The sequence below is a fragment of the Cardiocondyla obscurior genome, linkage group LG14, assembly GCF_019399895.1.
Source record: "Cardiocondyla obscurior isolate alpha-2009 linkage group LG14, Cobs3.1, whole genome shotgun sequence".
Taxonomy (NCBI): Eukaryota; Metazoa; Arthropoda; class Insecta; order Hymenoptera; family Formicidae; genus Cardiocondyla; species Cardiocondyla obscurior.
This window is the reverse complement of record NC_091877.1, coordinates 1,220,050-1,246,233: the sequence shown is the minus strand read 5'-3', so window position 1 is coordinate 1,246,233 and position 26,184 is coordinate 1,220,050. Positions and strand designations below refer to the sequence as shown.

Sequence of the window (26,184 nt, the reverse complement as noted above, 5' to 3'; positions counted from 1 at the left end):
AAAATTGGAGCTATCTTGCGTCAATTGCGTCTTCGACCCTTTAATGGACCACGAGGGACGCAGAAAGAAATTAATTGTTTCCCCCTGCGTATGCCACTTGGATGTGACTCCAAGTCTGTGAATATCTTTCGCATATATTAGAGTTCACGCAAATAACAATTTCTGTTTACAGTTTGTTAAAAATAGACGAGACTTGCAAGTGATACTAACAATGGAGCATCAAAGCTATCAAACACGTTGCTGAAGTGTTATCATTCAGTGTTTACGGTTATGAAAGCGGTATCAGATAAATCGGATTCCGCAACGTGGTCTAGGCATTCTAGGGATATAATTATTGAATATATTAGACACCTATAGAAGAGAGAAAGTGCTTGGATGAGATTTGTATTTGTATGAGTGACACGAGTTTCAACGTTTTACGATGAGACAAACAGCAATGTAGTTATGAAGGAGACCGGCATCCTGGATTCAAGTTGAAACAAATATTAATAAAAAAAAAAAAAAAATGGATGCCTTCTGCGTACTAATTGCAATAGCTCTAATACACTGTTCACTATTTTTCTTTGATATGCTTTTTAAGGTAATATTTATATTTTCTCATACAAAATTTTTGTTTAAACTCTCAGATATATTTATAATGTAAATTATAAATTTGCAGTGAAAATAACTTTATATATTTATTTTTCAGTCTTGCTCTCATTTTCCATATCTCTACTTTCTGGAGAACACTGGTCTGGAGATACAGATATTGAGAATAAAATGGTTCACAACTGCTTTTAATCGTAAAATAATAAAATGGGCAATGGATCGCTCTAGGTTTTGGACCGCTTGGTTTAATGCTGGTGTTCTTATAAGCATTATACTTTTACCGATTGCTGTTATCATTATTTTAAAAATGACGTTTAACATGTGGCTGTCTGGATCTTCCAGTGATAGTAGTTCAGGAATTATATTAGAACCTATGGTAAACTATAAAAATATATTTAGAGTTTATGTTTTAATTAGCCTTTTATACATTTTCATGTTTTATGTTTCAGTTACCCGGTGTAGATGTTCCTTTTAATGAAATTGGTTATTACGCAACAACGTTAGCGATATGTAGTATAGTTCATGAATTAGGGCATGCTCTTGCTGCAGCGAGAGAAGATGTACAACTATTTGGTTTAGGAATTTTGATTGTTTTTACAATTCCAATAGCTTACGTGCATATAAGCAATGAACAGTTAGTTGCATTGCCATTACGAAATCAATTACGTATCGCGTGCGCAGGAATTTGGCATAATATTATTCTTGCTACAATAGCTGCAGCAATTCTAGTTTTTTCCACATGGCTATGGGCACCACTTTACACTGTTGGTTCTGGGATTTATGTGAAGACTATTCTGTCTGTAAGTAATTTAAAAATAGTTTTTATTAAATTATATTTTACCTTTGTTATTTTTTGTTGCAGAATTCACCTGTGTTAGGACCAACTGGTCTTTTGGAACGTGATGTAATATATAAAATAAATAACTGCCCTGTACAAAATGGTGAAGATTGGTACGATTGCATATTGTATGCAGTGCAACATTCTACTCCCGGTTATTGTGTTAAGCAATCCTTTATCCAAGTAATTTTCTTAAAAAAACATTACGATTTTATCATTTAATATTTTATATTTGTATTATTTCAAATTTTTATTTCTTATCTATACTCTTATTATTTGTATTTATTTTTCAGGACTATGACGAGTCGGTACCAGCTAAGCAAAAGACAAACGGTGCTGTAAATTGTTGTACGAGTGATAGTGAAATAAATGGCAATATGTGTTTCGAATATATTGAGGGACCGCAAACTGCTCCTCTTCACTTACCTCCGCATTCTTGCCTTCCGGTGAGAGCAATGCTTAACCAGTCACAAAATTTCTGTCAAACTAGTCACGAATGTTTATCTCAAGACACTCATTGTATGAGACCTTCTTTAGATAATGTGACAAAGGTAGGTGAAATCGGAAAATCTAAATTATAAATTTTTCTTTATAATGAATAAATTTTAAGATCGTTATTTTTAAAACTTACAGATCATACAAATAAAGAGGAATGTAGGCAAGGATGTGTTATTTGTTGGTCATCCAGCAGATGTTTATAGGACCGTTGATGTATCAGATTGGGTGCCAAAATATTCTTTTCTTTATCCAAGATTACCTGAATCATTCGCGCTACTTTGTAAATATATCACTGTATTTTCAGCAGGGTTAGCAATTATTAACGTAGTTCCTTGCTTTTTTTTGGATGGTCAGTACATTCTGAATATAATTGTACTTTATTTATTGAACACCATACCACATAATAAAAATATCAGAGAAAGCACAGTACTTACAATAACAAGTATAGGTACATTACTTCTTATAACAAACTTAATGTATTTACTTATTAATAAATTATTGTAAGGTAATTATGCATCTTTGTCTTTTCCCTCTACATTCGTCATATGAACTCATTTGTAAAATAATGTTAACTAGCCTGTCAAACATTAATAATGATAATAATGCCCTTTTTAAATTTGTATTTAAATTTATAAAATTTACTATCAAGAATACAGTTTTCATATTTTAATATTAATTTTGTTAATTAAATTTTTGTATACTTAAGAAAATGTTAAATAAAAAAATATGTGTGAAAATATTTGTTTGATGCAGTTATAAAAATTATACTTTCTAAAATTTGATATATTACTATAGTTGTTAAATGTTTAAAGGGAAGAAAATTGGTATCTATTTTTGCCTTATTTGTCTTGTTATTTATCACGAAAGTTTTGTTTTGACAATATAAGAAAGATTTTCCTCATATACATTACAAAATGCTAATTTGTTATCGCTTTGCCGCTCCATCTGCATCCAAAGCTGAAAGCAATATTTACAATGCAAAACGTATATTTTAAAAAGCAATTAATAGTACGACGTAAAATTAAATTAAATTATTATTTGTGTGCTGATTTTAGTTCCTTGGAAAACTTACACCTGTGAATATGTTTAAAGATATTAAATAAGTTTTGTGTCAATACTTACTTTTACCATCGCAGGCAACAATTTTTACTTTATCTACTATAGCAACTTCTTGAACCTCACGGAATTCAACATTATTTAGCATAAAAGTCCATACATTGTCACAAAATCTATACGTATTTAATTTACCAGCCTATAATCAATCCAGCAATAAATCAATTACGTTCAAATTAGACTTTGCAAATGGAATAAAGTTAAACAAAAAAAGATTATTGAGATTCTGAGGTTTACCTTAAATGTAAGTCTTGATTTAACTCTAGTTGCTAAAGCCTGATTAATAGCTTTATCAAATTGAAGTAACACCTTTATTGCAAGCTGTGGTGTGATTTGTCCATACTGAAACATACATTATCGTTATTGCATGCGATAAAATCATGAAAATAACGAAAACGACTTCAAATGCATTAAATACAACAAGATACGTCAGAGTGTTCAACTTATTATCAGAATTTATTTTAATAAAAGACGCTTGTACGAGAATCAATTGCAAATATTATTTATACTCTTTTAAACTTTACAGCTGTAACAAATGAAACATTCAGTTAAATTGGATTTCCATGCGTTCGATACGAATTAATCTTTTATCAAATAGTCTGAGATGTAAAACCTAACCTAACTTATGGTATCATTACGCATTCACCTGTATCAGCTCGTCTAGGCTCTCTTGCAACGTGTTTCCTAACGTTGTGTTTCTATACAATTGATAAGACATTCTTGTAAAAATGTCTAGTAACAACGACAAAAGAAGTAATTGTAATCGTGAAGCCTACAATCAACAAACAATATCCTCTCGCATATCTCGGCTCCGATGCAATGCTTTGGTTATCCGTTGACTCCGCTGTTAGCGCTGTCGTGGTTCGTTGGAATAACTTATAATAAATATTGGGTAATTAATCGAGAACTTTTAACATTAAATTTATTATGAAAAGTGTATTAGCCAAGCTATTGCGAGTTAATCGTACTTTTAACCGAAGTGGTGATGTTAATTTAAATTTCAGTTTATCAAGTGAGATAAATACCGACTCAATTATTTTCGATTGTTACAAGCAGATGAAATAAACATATTCTCCGTTAGATAGCGTTACAAAGCTTACTTGTAACGCATTTAATCTTAAACTTGTGTTTTGTTTATTTTTTCTTATGTAGAGAACTCATAACTAAACATCGGTGTGACGCCTAAATTAGCTGTTCAGGCAGAGTCGTCGCGATCTCTTTGCCCTTCACTGTGTGATCACCGAATGTGATCACCAGCGATCGCATTCGGGCCACGTCGTCGGCGTTCGACGACGTTCGGGGAGTGATAGAAGACCCTAGCGCGCCGACCAATCACAGCGCTTCACGATCGCCTGATCGCGAGGGGTCTACACGACCCATTGCACGATCGAGAAGGTTCACCCAGCCACGCGGAGAGCAACGGTTCTTGAGAAGAAGATGACGAGGCATCTACGTCTGTTTTGTCACGGCTTATCGTCGTGTACGTATGTCTCACCTCGCCCTGAGGGCCCTATGAACCACAATGGCTTGCACAGGATGTCGCCGGTGTTCATCCACCAATGTTCGACAGGGCAAATAAAGGTGAATCTCGTTCTATATTTCACCTTGTTTCGTATACGTGTAATCGGGCGATGCCACATCGAGTCTAACGTTCGCGATCGAAATCTTATAAGAACTTGAACTCCAGATCAAATTTGAGAGCATTGGATCTGCACCTCGCCCGTCACAGCCGAGACCTTCTTCCCGTTTCGAGCAAGTGATTATGAGGAACTACATATCGTGGCCTGTTTCATTCGCCGCTTAAGCTCAAGTTCATGGCATCGTTCATTCTACCGACGAGAATTAACCGAAGAATGAAAGGGTAATTCTTGGACCTCACGCTTCACATCGTAGCCAGTTTCGTGTATCGAGATCGAGGACGACTCGAGTAAAAGACTGTGAAAGTAAGTAACGCCACGAAAATCGAGAGTGCAAATTTATACAACAAATAATCATTCGTCATGCTTCTTAATTTTGATCATAAAAAATAGCTGCAATAATCCACCGTCATTCTTTCAGTCGTTCGTCTCTCAAGTGATGGTGATTATGAAATAAACGCAGAGCAGTATAATATAGTGTGAAATAATTTGGAGTGCTACAAGACGTCAGGATAATCCAGAATACTGCCACGGACAGAGAGAAGGAAGGAAGGAAGGAAGGAAGGAAGGACGGACGGAAGGACGAACAGACGGACGGAAAATATCCTATCCTAACTTAACCGAAAGCTACAAATGTAAGTAAATTGATAATATGCCATAGATCATTCAATTGTAATTGTCATAAAGAAATAAAAATTAATTAATGTCCCAAAATATAATGACGCGCGAATTGGGATCTTTTGATGGCTCAGGTCAATATCAGTGTTCCGATTATGCACGTAATCGTGCAGTGTGCTGCTCCTCCGTAACGCATTATGTAATAACGTTTATCATTGAGACGATATCCTGCTCGTGGAATATCTGGCTTGTTAGCGCGGCTGCGATCCTCGGGGCCGCGATCTTTCAGGCGGTAAGACCGCGGGAGATGATTTTTACACGGCTCGCGTGATTCCAGGTCCGCCGGCGTCTTCGATTCGAGCTGGTTAAAGGTTCGCTCGCGTGCGAAGTGAGCCTTCGCACACATACGCGTACGGGAAACGGGTGAGAGGGAGCGGGAGAGAGAAAAAAATCCCCTCGGCGGTCGTGCAACGCGCGTCTCACGCATTCACACGCGTACGCGGATAGGTGCGCTCACGTATACGTATCTACTCTCCATCTCTTTCTCGCTCTTTATGTGGACAACGACGAAGGAGTATGTAACGCGCGGGTCCAAGTACATAATACACACAGCTATATATCCTTCTGTCCCGCAGCTACTCTCCCTCGACTCTGTCGCCTCTTCTCGGTTCCTCCGCTCGTTCGTTCCTTGGCACGCCGACCCTTTCCCCGCCCGGCATCACCCAGCCCCTTTTCGCGGCCCTCCACGCCGTCGCCGCCAGCGCGACCTAAACGAGATGACTCGTCGTGAGGACAGGACGGCGCGCTACGGCGCGGGGTGGGACGGGGAAAAGGAAGGTAGAGCGCGGCAGCGATGAGGGGGCGGTCGGGATCGGAGACGTGGGTATCAGCAAAGGCCGTTCGGAGGAGAGACGGAAGAAGCCGGCCCTCCGGCCCTCGCGTTAGCACAAAGAGATCCGCGCGCGCGGCCGACTCCTCTAAAGCTCGATCCATACGCGGCGTTCGCCAGCCGACGTTCCTCCTCGCCTCACGAAATCGTTTTGCGCCGCTGTAAATTGCCAACGCCACGCCGTATCGCTCTCTCGCTCCCGCCGCCACTGCTCCGAAAGGGTGGCTCGTCGCGTTAGGACACCCTACGGTCATACGTCGATACGTATTTCCTCGAGGGAATGACGCAGGGAGACCGCGTTATTTCGAGGAGCACGAGCCCGCAACGAAAAGCGGGTCCGGAGAAAGCGTATTCAGTCGTCGTTTTCGTGGGTCGTACGAAAATTAATAGTTCCCCGTCCGCGTAGATGGGTTTTTGTCTTTCGACTTTTCAGGGGGGGAGGATTAAACTCGTGAAAAATGAAACGGCAGGATATTACGCGCGACGTTATTTTTTATCCCGATAGAAAATGTAGACGGAGATCATCAGGCCGACTTCCCCTCCCCGGTACGCTCTGCAGTCGTACGTGTCTTCAACGTCCGGGTGTCTTTCGTAAAACGCGCGCCTCGTGCAAGCGCGCAATTTACTGCAAATTATGATGTACGATCTACGAGCAAGCAAGACCGTATTTAACGGTATCGTAATTGCCAACGTGGCCGACGCGAATTCGTCTCGCCGGCTCGCAACGACGCTCGCCCAATTTCGCATCGCGACCTTACGAACTCGGTCGCGTTTATATTAGAAAACGTAAAAAATCGCAGCTGCCTGGGCGTCGCATGCACGTTTCGTGAGGCATGAATAAAGTAGACGTTTGCTTCGCATTTGCCGCTGCAGAACCCGGGGGAAGAAAATTCACTTCACCGAGCGCGGTATAGCCGAGGTAGAAAACGTAGACGTTTCTATTTTCACGAAACAGATTATTCACGATTAAGCGCGCCGGCATGATTCCGCCCGGCGAAAATATACGAGAGATTATATATATACACGTAGAAAATATACGTATAGGTATATTTCTACCTTGCATCGCGCTGCATTAGTCAGCTTCGCACGCGAGTTACAAATATAAGATTGCAATATCGGCACTGTCGGGTATCGATAACGTTACCAGCAATATTAATTAATTTATTTAATTTTTTTTTTACTTGAATCGTATCGAAATGGAAAATTAACAAAATTGTCAACTGTGCCGCAAGTGGCCGAGAAGACGAATCTCGTGCCGCAAGTGGCTGAGAAAGTCTCTTCACTTGCAGACTAACTACTTTTCTAACTACTTTTGATGTAGGCAACGAATCCACAAGTTGTAATATATTTTTAAAAATCAGAATTATACATTTGGAAAAACTATAATATTTTATTTTGGATTCGTTGCTTTAATAAAAAAAGCATGCGACTTACATTTGATGCGACACGGACGGAGTTCAGCAATTCAGCAACGATGATATCATGATACGATGATATCATGATACGATGATATTCTGTAACATACAAGTAAAAGCTACAATGAAAAATATGCTTTAAACAATAATTATTAATTAAAAAGAAGTTTTTTTAAATTGTTTATTATAAACACGACCGTGGTTCGTTTGTTCGATCGGCGACACTTAGCTCTAAAAAGCCTACCAATACTCAAATTATTTTTATTTCTCATTTTACACGATTACGCGAAATGCTCGATTTACGTGTATCTTTTTTAAAATATTTTTCCGCGTGTAATATAAATTTCCCACCCGAATTCCGACGCTTTCCGCTAATGAACAGATTAACCTGTTATCTTATAAGATAAATGAATTACGCAAATAATCCGTTTACTTTCGCAACGAGACCTTTAACGTCTCCATTAATATATAAATGTAGATTGTTAATGTATTAATATTACATTGGTAAAGTAATCGTAATAATTTCGGCAAAATATTAAGTAGAGAATATCATGGTCGATAATTGAAGTAATTATTTATTTGAACTAACTTGTATTTAGTATCACGGATTAAGAATTAATGAGACATCGAGTGAAATAATGCGCGAGCATCTCACGTGTGTGTTTATCTTCAGATGTGAACTACATTTACAATTAAGATTAATAGCGTTTATTGAAATTATCGAATTTATATAAGAACAGCTGGCTGGGAAGGTTTCTATTTCCCGTAGCAAATAAGTCATCACGTTTCACCTTTCTCCACATATAAAATATGTAACGTAATCTTGCGCAAATGTAGTGAATTAACTACGGATATCCGCCGCTCTCTCGCTAGGTAGCTGGATTTCTGACAAAGGACGTGAATTATGGCGAACGAGGTGGAGCGTCCCGCGCAACATTCTGGCAGACATCTCGCAGATGTTTCTGCAGCGATCGCACGACACAGGAAATTCACGTACTCGGTAAGGAGAGAACCGACCTGTACAGGTGTGTAAGAAATTTTTTTTTACGGCCAATGCCCCGCTTCAATGCGGAAAGTATAAAGATACTGTTATCTTAAGTAGCTTCACTATCGATAAAAAAAAAAACCGCCTGCGTTTTATTGGCGTTATCGTCATAATTAATGCATGTACATATATAGATTATTAACGTTATACTAAATTAAGAAAATGACGACGGTAAAAAAAAAAAAAAAACAAGAACGTAAGAATGTAAAAGCAAAACGTCCTCGAGTGCAATCGGTATTTCATATCTGTTCGCCGCGCGGTCGCGCACGGTGAACGACGAACGGCGAACAAGTTTCACGCTAGCGAGAGAAGAAAGTCCGGTGCTATAATCTCCCGTTTCTTTCTCCTTTTCGTCTTTTTACTCCAGCTGCGTGATTCGCCGCGTATATCTTTCACGCTGCCAATTGGGTCGCGTCGGGCCGCGAAACCGTGCGCTTTGTGCGGAAAAACGGCGGAACCGTGCGACCGCGATGCGTATACCGCTCCGCCGTTCCGCGGCAGGTGCCTCCCTGGAGATCGCCGTAAAAAAGAATTCCACGCGACCGGTAGAAGAGGAGCGAGAAGGGAGAGAAAGAGAAAACGCGCGTTCGTTAGGCTTTCACGAGTTAGGCTAGATAGCAACGGACACGACGAGCATTGCGTACGCTCTTCGACGCGTATCGCATCCATTCAGACGACAACGACGATGCGTCGCATTTTTTAAATATTTTTTTTTCTTTTTTCTTCGCTGCGCCACTCCCTCGCTAAGCCGCGTCCTTCCCCTCGTACATCTCGTCTTCTTTCTTTCGTCTCGCGGATCCCAATCTCTCTCTCCTGTTCCTGACCCCTCGTGTCACAATCGTCTCGCAAAAGGCGCAAAGTCTTTTTCTCTTCCTGCCGATTCTTCGTTTCTTTCTTTGCGCGCCGTGCGGCCTACGCGGACTACGCTACGCGACCGAACGATAGCTGCAGCGACTCTTTCTCCGGATGGGAAACGACCCGACTTCGAATCTCTTTCCCGAGTCGACGCGTACGACAAAAGTACACGATAGGAGACGTTAATAAGCGCGGTGCCTCGGGTTCTCTCGGCAAAGCCGGCTCGATTCTCGGGACTTGCGCGTCGCTCTTTAATTTTCCTCCTTTCAGGTTTTCGGCCACTACTTTCGGAAGAAAGGTACTTTCGCTGCTTTCACACAGCAAGAAATTGCCTGATTACTAATAGCATATACAGTATTCGCGGAATTCTTTAATTTACATGATAACCACAGAGTTAATTTCTATCGACCATCTCTTTGACACTCTAAACTTTAGATATCAATCGTCTGACATCATGTTCAGGATATAAAAATCAGGACGTCGTACTCGTACTGTAAATTATTTACGTAATAAATTCACGGGCGACAATCAGCCCCCCAGGAAGTTGAATACGTGCTCGCAAATATCTATAGGTAAAAATTAAGATTGCTTAGACGCCGACTGCTCAGCCTCGGCTGAGTTCTCGTTTAGTTACGGCGGTTGCGCGCATGCATCTCGTGCGTTCGTCTAATTAATAACGATAAATATTTAATAAGAATCTATCGCGGGGAGAGGGCCTCCCCCCTCCGGGGGGTCGTGTCGTTCAATGAACTATCGCGCCACGTAAAGGAGACACCCGTTAGGTGGTCGGGTCATGCGGCCCGCGCGAGCTATTCGTAGGCCAATTAACGTAGTTACAGGGGAACTGAGTTCGCCAACGGCGGAGGTTTTATTACGATTACGACGGGAAAGTAACGAGGTAGCTGTATCGACCTTATCGCGAGCCGGGTATTCGCCGCGTAGAAATAGTCCACTTACTTTACGGGTCACCGAAATACGTCGAAGGAAGGAGGCTCGCCTGCCGGCTCGAGAAGAGTCTCGAGTACATCCGCTAACGAGGAGACGGTAAAGGCCTTAACGCTTACGGTTTAGTCTCGGTTAATTATAATCGATCTATGCCCTCCCCCCCCCCCGAGTCAAATTTTTTCCGCGGGATTTTCGCGACTTTCATTACGTCCGGCGGATATGGACAGAACTATCGCTGCAGTCGGAGCGCATATCAATATAAATAAACAAACGCCAATAACAGCCGCGGGAGGACGGAATGGCTGATATTAATTCATGAGATTATTCCATCTGGTGGTTTATTCGGAGTCACATGTAATCCACAACATTCAAATGTAATGATCCCGCGTACTAATATTGGCGATTTAGTTGCTCATGATTATTACGAAATTGCTTAATATTTATCGATAATATTAAAGTTGTAAATTTCTTTTTTCTCTCTCACCCTCTTTTTTTTTTTTTCTTTTATTTTTTTATCGCGAGTATCGTGTGTGCATGAAATAGTACTCCCGTAACTTTGCATGCACGCTTTTTATACGTTACTTGCATATAATTTTTCTTTCAAAGTTTCTTCTAACAATACGTTTCTTCTAACATCTGACGATTTACAGTTGACTTATTCCCGAAGGGAGTCTTTTATCTTCCGAATGCTTTGCGACGAAGATGTCGCATCCACGTGAGAAAAGCGTAGAAGTGCAATAACCGTTGCAGGTAACGTTCGATCGCGTTGGCTACGTTATGTAAGTACGTTAGGAAAAAAAAAAAAAAAAGGAAAAAAAAAGAAAAAAATGAAATAAAAAGAGGAAAGTTAGTTCGTTAAAGACAACAATTCTTTTAATGACGCGCAGCGGAAATGTCGAGACGAAAGCAAAATAACAGTAACGAGTAACGTAAGTCGCAAGGTATAGTGATAGCGGCGCAATCAAAGCAAATTTCGAGGGTAATTTCCTTTCCTTCATATCGTGCAGTCCACATTTCTTTGGCGAAGGTGCATCGGTCAATTGCAGTGTCGCGACGCAAAAAAATAGAAAGAGAAAAAACCCAAATGGATAATGTTTACGTTTAATTATCACACGCGACAAACAGCGATGTTAACTGAAAAGCGAAAACTCATCCGACGCGCCCGAATAATCGCGTAATCGCTCGCAATAGTCATGTAAATCTATGTAAATGCAGCTCTGGCTCTGACTGCAGTAGCTTAACTCATTAACCGTAACGACGTAATTTTGGAACGTTTATTTTTTGAGGGGGAGGGAGAGAGAGAGAGAGGAAACAAACAACGGCCGAGGAAATAATTGTAATTAACGAAGAATTACTGAAAATAGAATTGCAGAAATAATTACGATCGCTGGAAAATACTCCGGCACGAGCGCCGAAGACACCAAAGTGGTGTCTTCGAAATAACGAGAGTTGTCGCGATAAGTTTCATCTTAAACTTCCGTAGCGGCCAACTTGGTGCAGTAACATTAACATTTAACGTATTCAAAGCGCGCTTATAAATCGTTTATTGTGGCTGAAATACCTGTCGTCGATGTAAGATGGATTGTTAAACTTCCGTATCGTTAAGCGATCGAATTGTCCTGGCGGCCTAATCGGATAATAAGCAGCAAAACGTTCGTTCGCGTGGTAATTGCGACATCGATTAACGCTTTTTTTTTTCGTCCCTGATAACTTTCCCGAGGGAATTCTATTTCGTTCTTCATCGTCCAAATTACCCGCGTCATTTTCAGCCCCGATCGACCGAAATATTAATTTCGCCGCGATGTGCTGAATACCCTTCGGTCTTGCATCCAACTTGCCGCGCTTACTCGACCGCCGTGCGATCGTATATTTTGCGCACAGCCGTGCAACTTCGACAAATAGGTTTTTATCACGGACTCCGCTGCACTGCATAATTTATAAGACACGGGTCAGAGGAATTCAAAATGAAATATGACATCGAGTTGTCGCGCAACGCGAGATCACCAGACGCGACATTTATGCATGGTACACATGAACGTCGTACGCATCAGGACGGTGTTCTTTAAATATTATTTCATGTTATATGTTCAACTGAGTATATTTAATCCCTTGGCTACTGCACTTTGAGATGCAGATATCGCATTTGCCGCGGCGACGGCGGTTAACGTATGACACTATCGTGATGTGCGTCGATCCACACACGAAATGCATAGTTAATATACAGCGAAGCGCCGGCCCCTGATAACCACCCAGAACTGAGGGAGAGAACAGTCCCACTACCTCCCCCCCTCGTATTCTCGATCACCACCCCCTAAGGCGGGTCTACAGGGTGGTGATCGAGAAGACGGGGCGGGGGGAGGGAGGTAGTTGGGACTGTTCTCTCCGCTGATAATACTCGACTCTCAATTTATTTCGTCAAGTAAAACAGTATTACGACACTTATATTTTCAACATATTTTAAAATTATAACGTAACTCCCTTTTTTTTTAAACTTTTAATTTTACATAATTATAGCGTAAGTTTACCATTGTAATTACGAACGAAGGCATAACGAATATAAATTGATTGTCAAATATTAGTATTTCAAGACAACACACGTATTCGTAAAATAGCACTATTTAATAAGTAACTAGATTTGATCGCTGCAACGTGATTGGCCCGCTAGCTTCGTTAGCGCCAATAATGCGCCGATGAGTTTCAACCGCCGATTCAGTTCACGGAGGGCTTCGCGACGTGTCGGTTGAGTTTTTCTAATGCTCTCCGTGTCTCCCGCGATTACGTTAAACATTTCGTCCGCGAAGTGAGTCTCGGCCACGAATGATTTCCGCGAGGCATCGGAATCGCGGAGTCTACTAAGCGGTGCTGATCGTCGTGTACCTGCATCGCGTCATCCACGATCCGCTTTCCGCACGGAGAGATCGTCGCGTAAGGTACGCCATGTTGTCGCCAAATCGAGACGAAGGGGGAAAAGCGCCGGTGACCTTGATATACATAAATCATCGTTCTATAATCAATCGCGTCGATATCTCTCCATTCTCGTTTGCTGAAAATATTTTCGTATCGTTGTCGGTAATTTTATGATTGATCGATGGTCGCGCTCGCACACGCACACATAAAACTCATCGCGAAAATTGTACGCTTTTTATTTTTTTTTTTTTAGCGCCTTGTCGGCGTCCAAAGGAATTAGGATCGCGGCGAAATGAATGAATCCGTCGCGTTGGCCGGCAAGTTTCGCCCGGGACTCGTCGCGAATACGCTTAATTAATCAGACTCGTAAATACATTTTCGCCGGCGTTTACTTCTAACATTTGAATAAAAAATCGGCTTCCAGTTCTAATGCAGATTCGCTCCATTCGATACGTGCGTCGCGCGTTTCAATGCGACGCGTAAATAATTCAATGCCCGCCTCGGCAAGCCAATTTTTTTTTTTTTTTTTTTTTTCCCATCCAGCGTATTCCATTTCCGCGATCGCGTCGCGGCCGTAGACGCAGGCACGGGCAGGCTCCGATCGGAATATTTCCCCGCCAGCGAACTTTTGCCAAACGTCGTGACAAACTCGACGGGGCCGACGGTGCGTCCGTTCTCCCTTGCCCCGCGTATCCCTTCAATCGCGCGCGTAACGACGACGCCGAAATCGGGGGAGAGGCGCAGCGCTACGGCGTTGCCGCGATCGCGTCGGTGCGCATCGATGGACATCCGTTAGTTCGCGGAGGTAAGGGGAAGAGAGACGTCGGTGGGCCAGGTGGTCCGTCGGTGCGAATATCCATTATAGATTCGGCGGAGTGTAGCTGTCGTATCCGCGCGGCTTTTCGGCGCGCGTGTGTCGTGCCTGCGAATAACGTGCGTGGGGGTGTGTGTGCGCAGCGGGCCGTCGATGCATGTATTTCTGTTCCTATTCCGGTCCTCCGAAGAGCGTCGCGCTAGCGAAACGCCCGCGCGCACTTATACATCGACACGCGTGGCGCACGCGCCCCACCGTCCTCGACGCCGCGGTTAGTGGGGGCGCCAGTGTCAGCGCCAGTGCCGGGATCGCGGCGCCACCGGTTCACTCCGCCATCGGCACTCGCGACGTTCGGACGTGTCGAGCGAGAGACGCGGTGACCGTGCAGCACGGCCTCCTCCGTGAATTCCGGGCGGACTAAGCGCGAGCGTGACGGAGTAGTCGGCGAAGCAGTGTGCGAGAGAAATCTGTCGCCGCGACAGAACGTGTAACGACCGGGGCACATACAGTGTTTACTGCAGTGCGTCAACAGTGCGCGGGACGAGAAGAGAGGAGAGGGGAACCTCGAAGACAGAAAGATTAGAAACAATAGGCGTCGATAAACCTTCCCCGTGATCATCTGCCCGTTCATTCGGCACCGGGACATCGAAGTGAAGTGAGTGCGGGCCAAAGATTTCGTTTTCTACTTTTCTCTCTCTCTCCTTTTCGTTTATCGCGGAGAATCCGCCGGTTACGGCTCGTGTTACCCCAGTTTGGACGCGCGGAGGGCGAAGTTCCCCATCGGTCTTTCTTTTTGCGAACGCGTAACTCAACAGGCCTACGGATCAAGCGACGTGTCTCGTGACAACGTAACGGGGATATCCCAGAGTAAGCCAAGTGACGCGGAATGGAATCGTGTTCGCGGAATAGCGGCATTCGGGACTAGAAGGGAGACAAAGAGAGAGAGAGAGAGAGCGCGAGTAAAAAAGAGAGAGAGAGAGAGACTCGTCGTTCGCGAACGACCGGACGACGCGACATAACGCGACGCAACACCACGCAACGACGCGATCCGATCCGACCCGACCCGACGTTCCCATTTCGGTTTTCGTCGGCCGGCGTGGAGTCTCCCCACGGAGAGTGAGAGAGCGGCCGGCGGTGATGCCCGACGACGAGCTCTCGTGAAACCCGCGGAAGGTGACACGGCGCGTTTGTGCGTTCCAGGAGTAAACGGCCCGGCGACCTCGCGGAAACCAAGGAGAGTGGGAAGGAGCCCCGCGGACGTGTACTGCCTGCAGGAAGTTCTTCCTCGGTAAGTCTGCACAGCGTTTATTTTCTTCTTTTATATCTCGCCGCTCACTTTGGCGAGCCTACGCCGTCTCTCCGGCGCGCCTCACGCGAACTTGGTTCGAGACGAAGATAGCGCCTCGAAGTTATTTCGGTTTAGGTACGGTGCCGGTCGCGAACGGTGACGCGATAATTCCCGTCGACGCGAAGCGGCGATATCACTGCGCGGTTTTCATAACAGCGATAACTGCCCGCGGTCCCTTTTCCAATCGAGAAATTATCTCGCTGCGAAATTTGACGCGTCGTCCTCACGTTGTTCGTCGGGGCGTCTTACGCTCGGCGTGGAAAGGGCTCAGGTTTTTAATTTGAATTATTTAGTCTGCCCCGCCGATTTATCGCGAACCTGCGAAATTGAAATCTCCGAGCAGCTAATTAACGCGTAGCACGAGCCTCGTGCGCCGGTGTGTAGAACAACTTTGAAATTCATTTTCCAATCAATGCAGATTAGCGACTTAAAATAGATATTTATGGTAATTTATGTGACTGTTTAAATTTATCTACAACTTTAAAATACGATAATTGTTTGCAAAACATTTTTCCCGCTCGCGACATGAAAAATTAACGTCGTACGAAATTCCATTTGTAGGATTTTAAATGGTTTTAATTAAATTCCGACTTGTGTAGGAATCAGCGAAAAAAATAGAGATAATCGGTCTCGAACTCGAGATCTCTTGTCTTCAACGCCAGCAATCTAGTCATCTTACATCAGAGCTTTTATTATTTCAATCGCCTTTTTTAATTACTTTTTACAATTTTAATCACTTTTATTATTTAATATGTCCCGATCGTAAACTACTTTATTTTATCGACGATGGCTCTATTTTCCCTCGACCCAAATTTTCCACACTTATATTTTCTTCGATTCTTCGCGGGCAACTGCATATTACATACTCGGTGACGCCTTTTTATTTGGATCAAAAGGACCTTGAGTCCTGCTAGGTGAGCAGGTCGATGAACGCGTATCGTACACAACTTGGTGACGACCTGCTCGACTAATAAACACATAAGAACGCGAATTTACTTGACAACGGCTATTACAATTTAATTTTATTTTAACTGGCGCTACGCTAATTCGACTCCTACAAATGCCTCCGCCGGGAAAAACATAGGAAAGCGAAAAATAAAAAAGAGAAGCCGACCACAACATCTCTCGACTGTCGCAAGAAATGCTCTCGCGAAACGGCGTGTGCATCTCTTCTCGCTACTTGCTCGATTTAGGTCGTTAACGGTAAAACGCCGCGAGGAAGCCGTTCGCGAAACCGAGACAGATCCGTTACCGATGGCGGCTCTCGATTTTGCCGGCTTAGCTCGCTCTGAAAACCCCACGAGAAGTGGATGCATTTTTCGAGAACTGGGTGCTGTCTCTTAAGAATTGCGTGCTAGGCAAGACTTTTTTTTTTTTCCTTTTTTTTTATCGCGCAAATTTCTAGGAAAATTTATAAAATTTTAGGAAAATGGGTTGGGAACAAATGTAATCATCGACGGATTGCGCGAGTATAAAATCTTCATTCGACTAACAGAACGTACGGTACGCGACGCGGTACGTGCGACTGATCGACAAAATAAATTTTTTTTATAAGAAACCTATAAATTTGAATTACCGCCGAAATCAGTTTCATCGGGAGAGAAGAATCACTTCTCACGGAACGAACCTGCAGAACCGCAGTAGCCACGCTATAGTTATACGAGATTCAACCCCTTGCCCTTCAGGCTATTTCAGGTCCGCGTTACAACAGCCGATGCATAATAATTCGGTAATGTCGGGCTTCCGTAACACACTTTGCTGCACGTAACGCTCGCGAGTTATGTAAGTGCGGAAAAGCGTTAATCGGAGCTGATACTTCAACGGGCAAATAGTCAACGCGCCTCCGCGTCGATTCTCCCCGACTGCCCCTTTTTCCGTAAGATTTCCACCTCGCGGTCACGATCCGCAGGGAGAGAACCCGATAGAAAAGATTTCCGTGCGCGACGGAACTCGATCGCGTTTGTTAACGAGCACGTTTTCTCGCGCGACACGTCTAATTACTCGCCTCGCTTCCATGCGCGCCGTTCCCTCGAGGACGAGGCTCCTCGAAGGACGCGCGAAACGATCCGTTGCGCCATTGCGACATTAACGAAATTACTTGATGTCATTCGATGACGTACCGCGGTACTGCGCTGCGACGATCTTTAGTGTTTCTCTCATCAAATATCGCTTTAACATAAATTCAATTAAATTTTTACTTTCACAATTCGGATAAAAAGAAAAAGAGAAAAAAAAAAATAGTTTGTCTCGGAAAGGCGCGGCAAACCATTACAAGTCGACGTACGAAAACTAAATCGGTAATGCGGAATACTAAGTTAAATGAACAATGCAATAGATTGTAATTCTATTAATTTTAATTACCTTTGTGAATGTTTTATTCTTCCGGACTGATAAGACCGTTTAAAGAACAAATGGATAGATGCGTGCGGATTGTGCGAAAGTTGAACAACATCAGTCAAAGTCTAAAATGTCTGGAACGCGCGAACAGGAAGAGAGAAAAATGGAAGGGGGTTGGAGGGGGAGAGAAAAAAAAATAACGTTCTGTTTTTTCTTTTTCTACGAAACACGCGAGTACTTTTCGTTCACGTGCACTAGCGTATGAATGCGTAATGGAACGACCGAATGCATGCGCTATGAGGGAAATGCAAACATACATATTTCACTCGCAGTGCGTGCGTTCGTTCGTTCGTTCGTTCATTCGTTCCTTCACGTCTTCATATAGAACATAATGCACGCGGGCGACAAATACTCATTTGTTTTATAGGAAGAAATAGCTGGAAAGTTATGCGCTCGCTTCCGCTTTCCTTATTCAATACGTCGATATTCAACCACGGTGAACTAAATAATGCTCGGTTTATTCGCAGCTGCAATTCGACTTTTCACATCTGGCCGTTTTTGCGATTTATCTTTTTTTTTTTTTCTTTTTAAACAGAGGTCTAGTGTGTAGGAAATTTGGGTCGAGGGAAATAGAAGCCGCGTCGATAGTATAGAGTAGTTTACGACCAGGACATGAATAATAAAGGTGATCGGAATTAGTTGGAACTCTGGTGTAGATGGCTAGGTGCTGGTGCCAAAGACAAGGGATTCCGAGGTTCGAGACACCGACTATCTCTATTTTTTTCCCTTCGATTTTATACGTTTAACACGAGAATCTCGATATGTCGTAAGGAAAATGTAGAGGCTTCCAAAAGACGGTCGTCCCATGATTATTCTGTCTTCCCAACTTTGCTCTTATAATATTTTATTCTTTACTGTTATTTAATAAACGGTAGAGTAACTTTATATGTGTATATATATTTTTTTTTATTGTAAGCACCATTTAAAATGTGTCGAATAATTGTATCATTTCATAGAATCGATATCGATTGTTGCATTCGATTAGCTTACCGTGATATCTACTGAATTTCGTGACCGGGATAATTTGTACACAGCAATTAGCATACATGAATAAAGAAATTGCGAATGTGTCGAGTCTACTAGCGCGTTGTGAATGAATACGCATTTATAACTTAACTCGCATACACTTTATTGACTCTCAACGTCGAAACGTTGTCGACGGTAAATCATGTTTTATTTTCCTTTTTAAGAAAGAAAAGAAAAAAAAATACTTTCGAAGAATTCTTAAATAATTTTATAATTGTATCTTTCAACATTTTTTTTTTATAATTACTGTCAATGGGCAACACAATATATCTCATGTTTATTCGAATTCATTATTAACGCTGATTCTAAAACGGAAGTACGATATTCCGTAGCGGTCTACACTTTTATCGAAATTAAGAATAAATTAAGAAATTTATTTTTAAATCTAAAGAATCGTATGGGGATATTAAAGGATAGTCGAGGATTCTCCGAGCCTTTCTTAGGTGCCTGCTAGTTTCACTACGCTCTATAAATCCCGACGACATTCTGACAACTGCGGTTGCACGCTTCTTCGACGATAATTCCGTCTCCTCCACCGGATGATTTTGAAACGGCACGCGAAAATATTAGAGAGACTCAACGTACCGGTAACATTTTCGATCGCGGGTTGCAGTCTGCTCGTTAGAGATGATTGGCATCTCGAATAGAAGATTATGTTCTTTAGTGAAATATTCACTTTCTATGAATGCGCGGTAGTATAACGTATATTCGAGCGAGTTTGACGAATGTGGACGCATAACCGTATTCATCCGAACTTAGTTATTCAACTGCGACAATAGTTCTTTGTGTAATTTCGAAATGCATAAACCCCCGCGGCACGGGAGGGATTACTACGAAACGTTGCGAACTTATTACTCTTATCAGGCGCGATATTCTAAATGCGGAAATGCCTCCCAACTTGTGTTTAATGGCACATAATCGTTATATCGCCATATATTCATAGATGATATTAACGTCATAGATAATTATAATAAATAAAATGCACAGTCGTCGCGTATATGCGCGTATTTGCGCCGGTACCGCGCGCGGTGCCCGTTTTTCCTTCGTTAAACTGGCCCGGAGTTGCAGCGAGCACGACGAGGAAACCGCTGTGCCCGTAGCTATACGCCTTCGGATAATTTTTAGTCCCTCATTGCGAGATCCCCGGCTCGGTCACGCAACGCGACGGTTCGCGTCGTGGGAGTCTCGGGTTCGTTCGCGCGAGTAAACGAGCGCGAGCTATATCACGGAGGACAAAGAACGAACCGAGAGGAGAGAATCGTGTTACCGCGATGACCCGTGACGCGCGTTTTCGATGAAAATCGATCCGGAAAACATTGCCGCACGCGTCGTTGTCGTCGCTACGTGTTCGCTCAATCTTTCCCAAGCATTTGCTTTCCCCGCGCTATCTCTCGCGCAGCCTTCGCCGGTTTCAGGGAGAGAAAGGGGAGCGGTAGCGAGAAGGGCTCTCTCTCGCCTCCGCTTGTTCTTTCTCTCTTTCTCCCTCCTTCCCTCCCCTCCCCTCTCTCTCTCTCTCTTTCTCCTTCCGAGCTTTGCCGCTCGTCGGTTCTCGAGGGACGACGACGGGGCGAGTTCCCGAAATAATCGTGCGTATCGATCCCCGCGCGACCCGTACAGGGTGAATTTATTCTCGTGCACGGGGTGAGCGGTGAGGAGAGAGGAGAAGAGGGACAGCGAGCGAGCGAGCGTGCTTCGTTACCTAATCGCTTCGAAACGGAGGCCGTCGCAACGGCTGTGTCACCGGGACTCGCCACGTGCGTTTTTGCGAACGTAAGTGCAAAACGGGGCGTACCAACCGCGCGAGGAAATAATAATTTTCGATAAATTAAATCCCGACGAAGATTTCCTAAGCGAGGGAGAATGAAAATTTCGTAGCGAGGTAGGCAATCGCGTTAATTGCTTAAAATAGCAGAGAAATTGAGAAATTACAAGGCAAAGCGTCGAAATATCGCGTCAAAGTGCTTCTAATAATAAATTATTCTTAACAGTAAAGATCTTTGCGCAAGAATCGTTAGCGCGACTTTGTCGCAACGCTTTCAAGGCATAGGCACCGGGAATTCTATTCCGCGAATGTCTCAACCGAGTGACACATGAAAATCTCGAGTCGTGGCCATTTCCGCGTGGCTATCATAGTTGCGCGAACGTGCGGAATTTTCCTGCGTCAGCTACGTCGAAATTAACAGTACGATGATTACCTCAGCGTGTCTTGTCGCACGAGTGTACCGAGCCGTTAATATTTCCGTTTAACTTTGGCACTTAAAGCCGATTGTTACTTTATAAATGCAAATCTCCTTTTTACTATGCAAATGTAAGATAATGTAGATGCATTCTAACGCCTCGACGCTATTAATTTATATCATTAATTTGCTAAATGCTTATAATTAGTTTTATCAAGATATTTATTAGAGTACTTTTAAAAAATTGTGAAAGTGGTCGTAAAAAAAAAAGAAAAAAAAAGGAATAATCTCGGTGCTGGGAAAAGTGTTGATTATTTTTCCGTCCACGGTTGCACGACGTATTCGACACACAAAATGGTCAATACTTTTGCTGCGTTGTTCTAAAAGGCACGCGAATCAAAACAGTTGGCAGCATTAATATATATTAAGTTATGCAGAATGCGATGGTAACGTTTTCATTCTTTCCTATTTTATTGAAAGGGGATGGGGAAAAAAGGGAGACGTGTCGAAAAGCGTTGCGGAAATGAATATTCTCGGGACTTCGTGATTTCGTTTGGGCGACTTCGAGAAACTGCTCTTGCTTTCAGCGCAGTTTTTTGCTGGCCTCTCGCTCTGTCAAATTCAGCTTCCCTTTTTTTTTCTTTTTTTTTTTTTTCTTTCCTTCCCCGAGTTCATTGTTTCGCGCGCGCGTTTTGTCTGCGATGTCACGTCGTATTGTATTCATTGTTTGGAGGACGGGTAGAAAAGAAGAGGAGAAGGTCGCTCCGTGGTTCAGCGGAAAATAATTCGATCGTACGTCTCGGAAATTTCGTCACGCTAAGCTAATCCTTTATTAATAACTCGCACAATCTGTATTTCATTAGCGACGTAACGTCTTTTTGTAGAGCGGCGGATTTTCTCTTTCCTTCAAATGACGAGATTATTCAATAACAAGGATATAAAAAAAAAAAGTATTCTAATTTATAAAAGTACAGGCAAATGTTTTCCTGCGAGACGGGCATATCACGTATAGTGGCGTTCACAAAGTCAAGGTTGCGGAAGCAGGTTTCCGAATATACAAACAGTAGCCAACCAAGCGTGAAATTATCTCTTTCTCTCTCCTTCTTTCTCGAGCGGAGTGTGCAGAAGATAATTCTAAGATCGACTCGTTCCGCTACTGTTTTGTAACTGTTCGCGAAGCCTTAGTATTTTATCGGTACATTTGTCGAGGCGTTTTATAACTCGCGCTCCTCGTTCCGTCTTTGCGTGATAATAGCATAATATTCAAATTATTTGCGCGCAAATAATTTAATCGCGCATATTATCTTCAAAGAGTTCACTTCTGTGTTTTACTTTTAACTTATTCGGTAAAGTCACTCTATAATAATTGTTCGAAATATTAAGTTACTTTGACGTGTTGCGCCAGGATCAATGTATTCGCATCGTCGATCCGGTCGCGATTAAATCGCCAGTGCGATATTCGTAAGACTTCGGATATTTCGTCTCTTTGTTGCCGATCAAAGACTAACGTTCGTTCGTAGGTTAGCTGGTTTTCACAGCGCTGATAAATATCAGCTGCGTCGTACGTCCACCATGGCGTTCCTCGCCTTCGGCGATTAGTCACGTTTCGATTTCGTGGGACGATCGACCGCTGCGCGAAATGGGCCGCCTGCTAAGCAACGCGTTTCGAACGACCATTCCCGTGGCCTGCGAGCCTGTTACCCGTCCACGTAAATTTTCGTTTCAACAAGTTCCCGAATTTATATATAACGAATCTCGTGTTTACTCGAAACCGAACTAGGCCGTGCGCTTCGTAAAAATAATTATTTTCATCGCGGATACTCCCGGCGTTATTAGTAAAGCACCACCGCGCATTCGGCAACATAAAGGAATCGATTCCGCGGGCGTAATAAATTTTTTATAAATCGAATAATACCAGTAACGATTAAATGATAACGTTTACGTTCCGCGTATCTGAAACAATTGCATTATCAGTCAGCTGTCGAGTAAGTGATTAATTGTGTCGTTCTATACTTGCATACAACTATCGTGACACGAAACGCGACGTGTTTTCCAAACGTACTTTCCAAAGTTCAGCGGCCAATTAACAATACGCGGTATCATCCATCATCGTGCGCCGATACTCCGTTAATTCTCGACTGTTATCGCGGTGCGCAGCGCGGAGTCATCTTCGCGCGTTGATTACGACGTGAACGCAATTTAAAACGGAACTTCAACTGAATGAGAGATTATAGTCGTGCGCGCGGCCTTCTGTTGCGTTATCGACCGCTTAATCACCGCCAAGGCGCACCTAACACCGATAACAGCGTGCGGTCTGTACGCGGTCTGTAATATTCTTCCATGTTGAGACACGACCTTCTCGCGTCGAAAATAAAACGGAAAAAAGATCGAATTTAATAGTCTAAGATACTCGCGAGCGACGTCTCAACTCGATAAATATTCCGCAAACAAACGCGTTATGTCAGGTTACCCAAGCTGACGGAATATTTGACGAGCAATTATGAATATTAGTTTCTCCATAATTGTAGCGCCCCTGTCACTAGGTTTTCCCTTTATTTTTTTTTTTTTTTTTTTTTTTACTTCGATGCGTATCTTCATTCGGACGGTTTATTAAACGACGCCTGTCGTTATTAGATCAATTCAAAGATTAATTTAATTAACGCCGCGTCGTCGGGATTTATGAGGGAGGGAAAAAAAAAAATTAAAAAAAAATCCACGGGCGGTACTCACGGGTTTCTAGCGACCGGTCACGATTCGACCGAGACAAACATCGATCGGACGGGCAACCGATGATACACTTGAATGCGACTCATCGGCAGGCGAGACGTGTGTACCCATCGATCAAACCGCAGCGGTGTGCTTCTCCCACGTTAAGCTAGATCCACAACTAAGCAGAAGTGTGTACGGTTCACGCACGGTTCATGGATTATGCATAATCTACATAGATCATGTGATAGTTCACGTAGACGTAAACTATTGCCCGAGCAGATACCCGCTGCGGCAATAGCGAAACAGCATCACGTCGCGGAGCTTTATGCGAATCGCGAACTTTATCGTGCGTTTAATTTCCGGTGGTGGACGAAATTCTTTTTCTACTCGTTTCGAATGCGCGAGGAGCGTAAAGAAAAGAAAATTAATATGTACGTGCAAAGAATCAACTTATATTTCTTTTGATAATACAGTAATTTTTCTACTAAAACAAGCGACGTAGGTGCTTTTTTTTTTTTTAAAGCGGCTTCCTTATGAACGTCGAACTGCATTCCATTTGTAAAGCGGCACTTTCGTACATACGGAATAAAATCTTTCTTGATTGTAAGGTAGCTTCGCGAGCGTATCTTCCGAGCTAAAATGTAATCCAAGATCCACGGGCGAGCCGGCGTTGATTCGTTCGTCCATTCGTGTGAGCGAAGCAAGTAGACTCATCGCGAAAGACCTTCCCCCGAAACAGGCGCACGAAACTCGTTTTAGCTCCATCCTCGCGGCGCGGCGAGGCGGATCTCTCGCAGCGTTCCTTTCCACACAACGATCGTCCGGCACACACATTTCGTCCAGAAGTCACGTCGTGTCGTATTCGTTGTTCGGCGAGACGAGTGAGAGGTAGGCAAGCGGGCGATCGTCTCTCTTGGTAGAAAATAGGCGCCGAGGAAACGATCCCAGCCGACGAGCGTCGCACGGGGCGATGAACGTATCCGCGACGCGTATTGCGAGCCCGATCTTCGCGCGACGTCACGTTTGAGGGCACCGCGATTTTATTTCCGGTACTCGGCCGACCTCTTTAAACTCGCAAGGTGTATCCCACCGGCTTCGATTTAATCGTCCGTAATCGTCGGTACGGCAATTGCTTGCGGTGCGGACCCTTCTTTTCTCCGGTTTCCGCCGTCGCCTCTGGTCGCCGTGGAAATTCGATTTCTGTGCAAACGAGTGAAATCAAGAAGAAAGCGGTGGACGGCTCCGGCGGCGGAACGGATCGAGGAGAGTAGAAAGGCCGGCGCGCGCGGGTCGCCGAGTGTGTCCGAGGAGATGATGTGTACGCGTTCCGCGCGCGTTTGTGTGCGTGCGAGAGGGTAGGACAAAAGGCGGAGGGTATAAGAGAGGCGCAAGAACGGGCGAGAGAAAGGATGCGCCCGGGTTCTCGGCGGTGATCGAACGTGGGCCTCGTTGTTCGTTGTGTGGCTGCGGGTCGAAGGAGAGGGTCTGAAAGCTGGAAAAGCCGGACGGGGTTGGCGGGGAAAAGGGGGAGAAAAGGCGACAGGCGGCGGGCGAAGAAGCCCCGCTTCTCCTCTTCCGGAGGGGCAGAACGGCACGCAGAGGTATGGAATAGTTTGCGCACGATTGCGGTTAAACGCATAATTGCTCTCGAGAAATCGCGGAGATGATATCGAAAAAAATAAATCAAATGTTATAAATCGTTGGTTATCGCCGATCGGAATCGCCGGGTTTGCTTTTAGAGAAAACGAGGGAGACGATGAAGTAATAAAAAAATAATAAAGAAATTGCGCCGTCCGCTTGGCTGTATCGCTAAACTGTTAGGTCACGTGTTCAATTATACAGATTACGTTCGTTATGGCTTCATTATGTGTTTTCAATGTTACGCATAATCACCGGTGACATAAACGCGAATTATGTAAGCGTTATGCATTTTCGAAATTCATATAACAGAATGAATAACGGTGGATCGCGTGCCATTTAGTGCTTATTTATTTACGATACGGAACGTGTGTGTGCATTACGTCGCACTTGTAGTACCGATTACGCGCGCACTTTCTTTTACGTAATAACGATCAATGAAGTTTTTACCGGTTGATAATTGCGCACGTTTGAATATAGAATTCGTATCACTACGCGGGCGAAACTACTCCGCCGCTTACAAACTGCGATCGTAAAATCAGTGAGCGAACGATAGCTGTATATCGTGCGATATTACGAGGGGACTTGGAAGTTTTCCATTTACCGTTAGCGATTCCCGGTACCGCCTCTGTTAGAGGGTCGTTTCCACGCCAAGTGATTGACCCTAGCCACCTTTAGTACGTACTATTAGGATATGTAATCTGTTCGCCCAAGTTGTGGCCCAAAT

At 43.5% G+C, this 26,184-nt stretch overlaps 3 protein-coding genes and 1 long non-coding RNA gene across 16 annotated transcripts in view; 3 read left to right on the top strand and 1 right to left on the bottom strand.

Moving 5' to 3' along the window:
• Positions 1-48: 48 nt before the first annotated feature.
• On the top strand, positions 49-2,433 carry S2p (membrane-bound transcription factor site-2 protease). Its single transcript, XM_070665871.1, has 6 exons — positions 49-580; positions 689-964; positions 1,038-1,388; positions 1,451-1,609; positions 1,720-1,977; positions 2,060-2,433. Exons 1-6 carry the CDS (start codon positions 506-508, stop codon positions 2,426-2,428), a joined length of 1,488 nt encoding a protein of 495 aa, XP_070521972.1. The 5' UTR covers positions 49-505; the 3' UTR covers positions 2,429-2,433.
• Tfiia-s (general transcription factor IIA subunit 2) lies at positions 2,283-4,012 on the bottom strand. Its single transcript, XM_070665885.1, has 4 exons — positions 3,684-4,012; positions 3,275-3,379; positions 3,047-3,176; positions 2,283-2,881 (listed from the first exon to the last, which is right to left on the bottom strand). The coding sequence occupies exons 1-4, from the start codon at positions 3,753-3,755 to the stop codon at positions 2,850-2,852; spliced, it is 339 nt and encodes a 112-aa protein (XP_070521986.1). The 5' UTR covers positions 3,756-4,012; the 3' UTR covers positions 2,283-2,849.
• A 407-nt stretch (positions 4,013-4,419) lies between these two features.
• LOC139107926 (uncharacterized) lies at positions 4,420-10,057 on the top strand. The gene is made up of 4 exons (XR_011546584.1): positions 4,420-4,618; positions 4,725-4,980; positions 5,096-5,309; positions 8,470-10,057. It is a non-coding gene; the product is annotated as an uncharacterized lncRNA (long non-coding RNA).
• A 4,441-nt stretch (positions 10,058-14,498) lies between these two features.
• Positions 14,499-26,184, top strand: part of LOC139108123 (bromodomain adjacent to zinc finger domain protein 2B) — a 136,635-nt gene continuing 124,949 nt past the window's right edge. For 8 of the 13 annotated variants that reach the window (XM_070666179.1, XM_070666184.1, XM_070666183.1 and 5 more), the window contains exon 1: positions 14,499-15,450. The gene's annotated coding sequence lies outside the window, so the exon portion shown is untranslated. The remainder of the gene's footprint in view (positions 15,451-26,184) is intronic. The other 5 variants (XM_070666190.1, XM_070666189.1, XM_070666188.1 and 2 more) reach the window with 2 other exon arrangements.

Excerpts from the sequence above, each read along its gene's own strand:
- S2p (XM_070665871.1), top strand. The coding sequence starts at position 506 with ATGGATGCCTTCTGCGTACTAATTGCAATAGCTCTAATACACTGTTCA. Across the intron at positions 1,389-1,450 it reads ATGTGAAGACTATTCTGTCT|AATTCACCTGTGTTAGGACC; the intron begins GTAAGTAATTTA and ends TTTTTGTTGCAG. Across the intron at positions 1,610-1,719 it reads TTAAGCAATCCTTTATCCAA|GACTATGACGAGTCGGTACC; the intron begins GTAATTTTCTTA and ends TTTATTTTTCAG.
- Tfiia-s (XM_070665885.1), bottom strand. The coding sequence starts at position 3,755 with ATGTCTTATCAATTGTATAGAAACACAACGTTAGGAAACACGTTGCAA. Across the intron at positions 3,380-3,683 it reads GCCTAGACGAGCTGATACAG|TATGGACAAATCACACCACA; the intron begins GTGAATGCGTAA and ends TGTATGTTTCAG. Across the intron at positions 3,177-3,274 it reads AATCAAGACTTACATTTAAG|GCTGGTAAATTAAATACGTA; the intron begins GTAAACCTCAGA and ends GATTGATTATAG.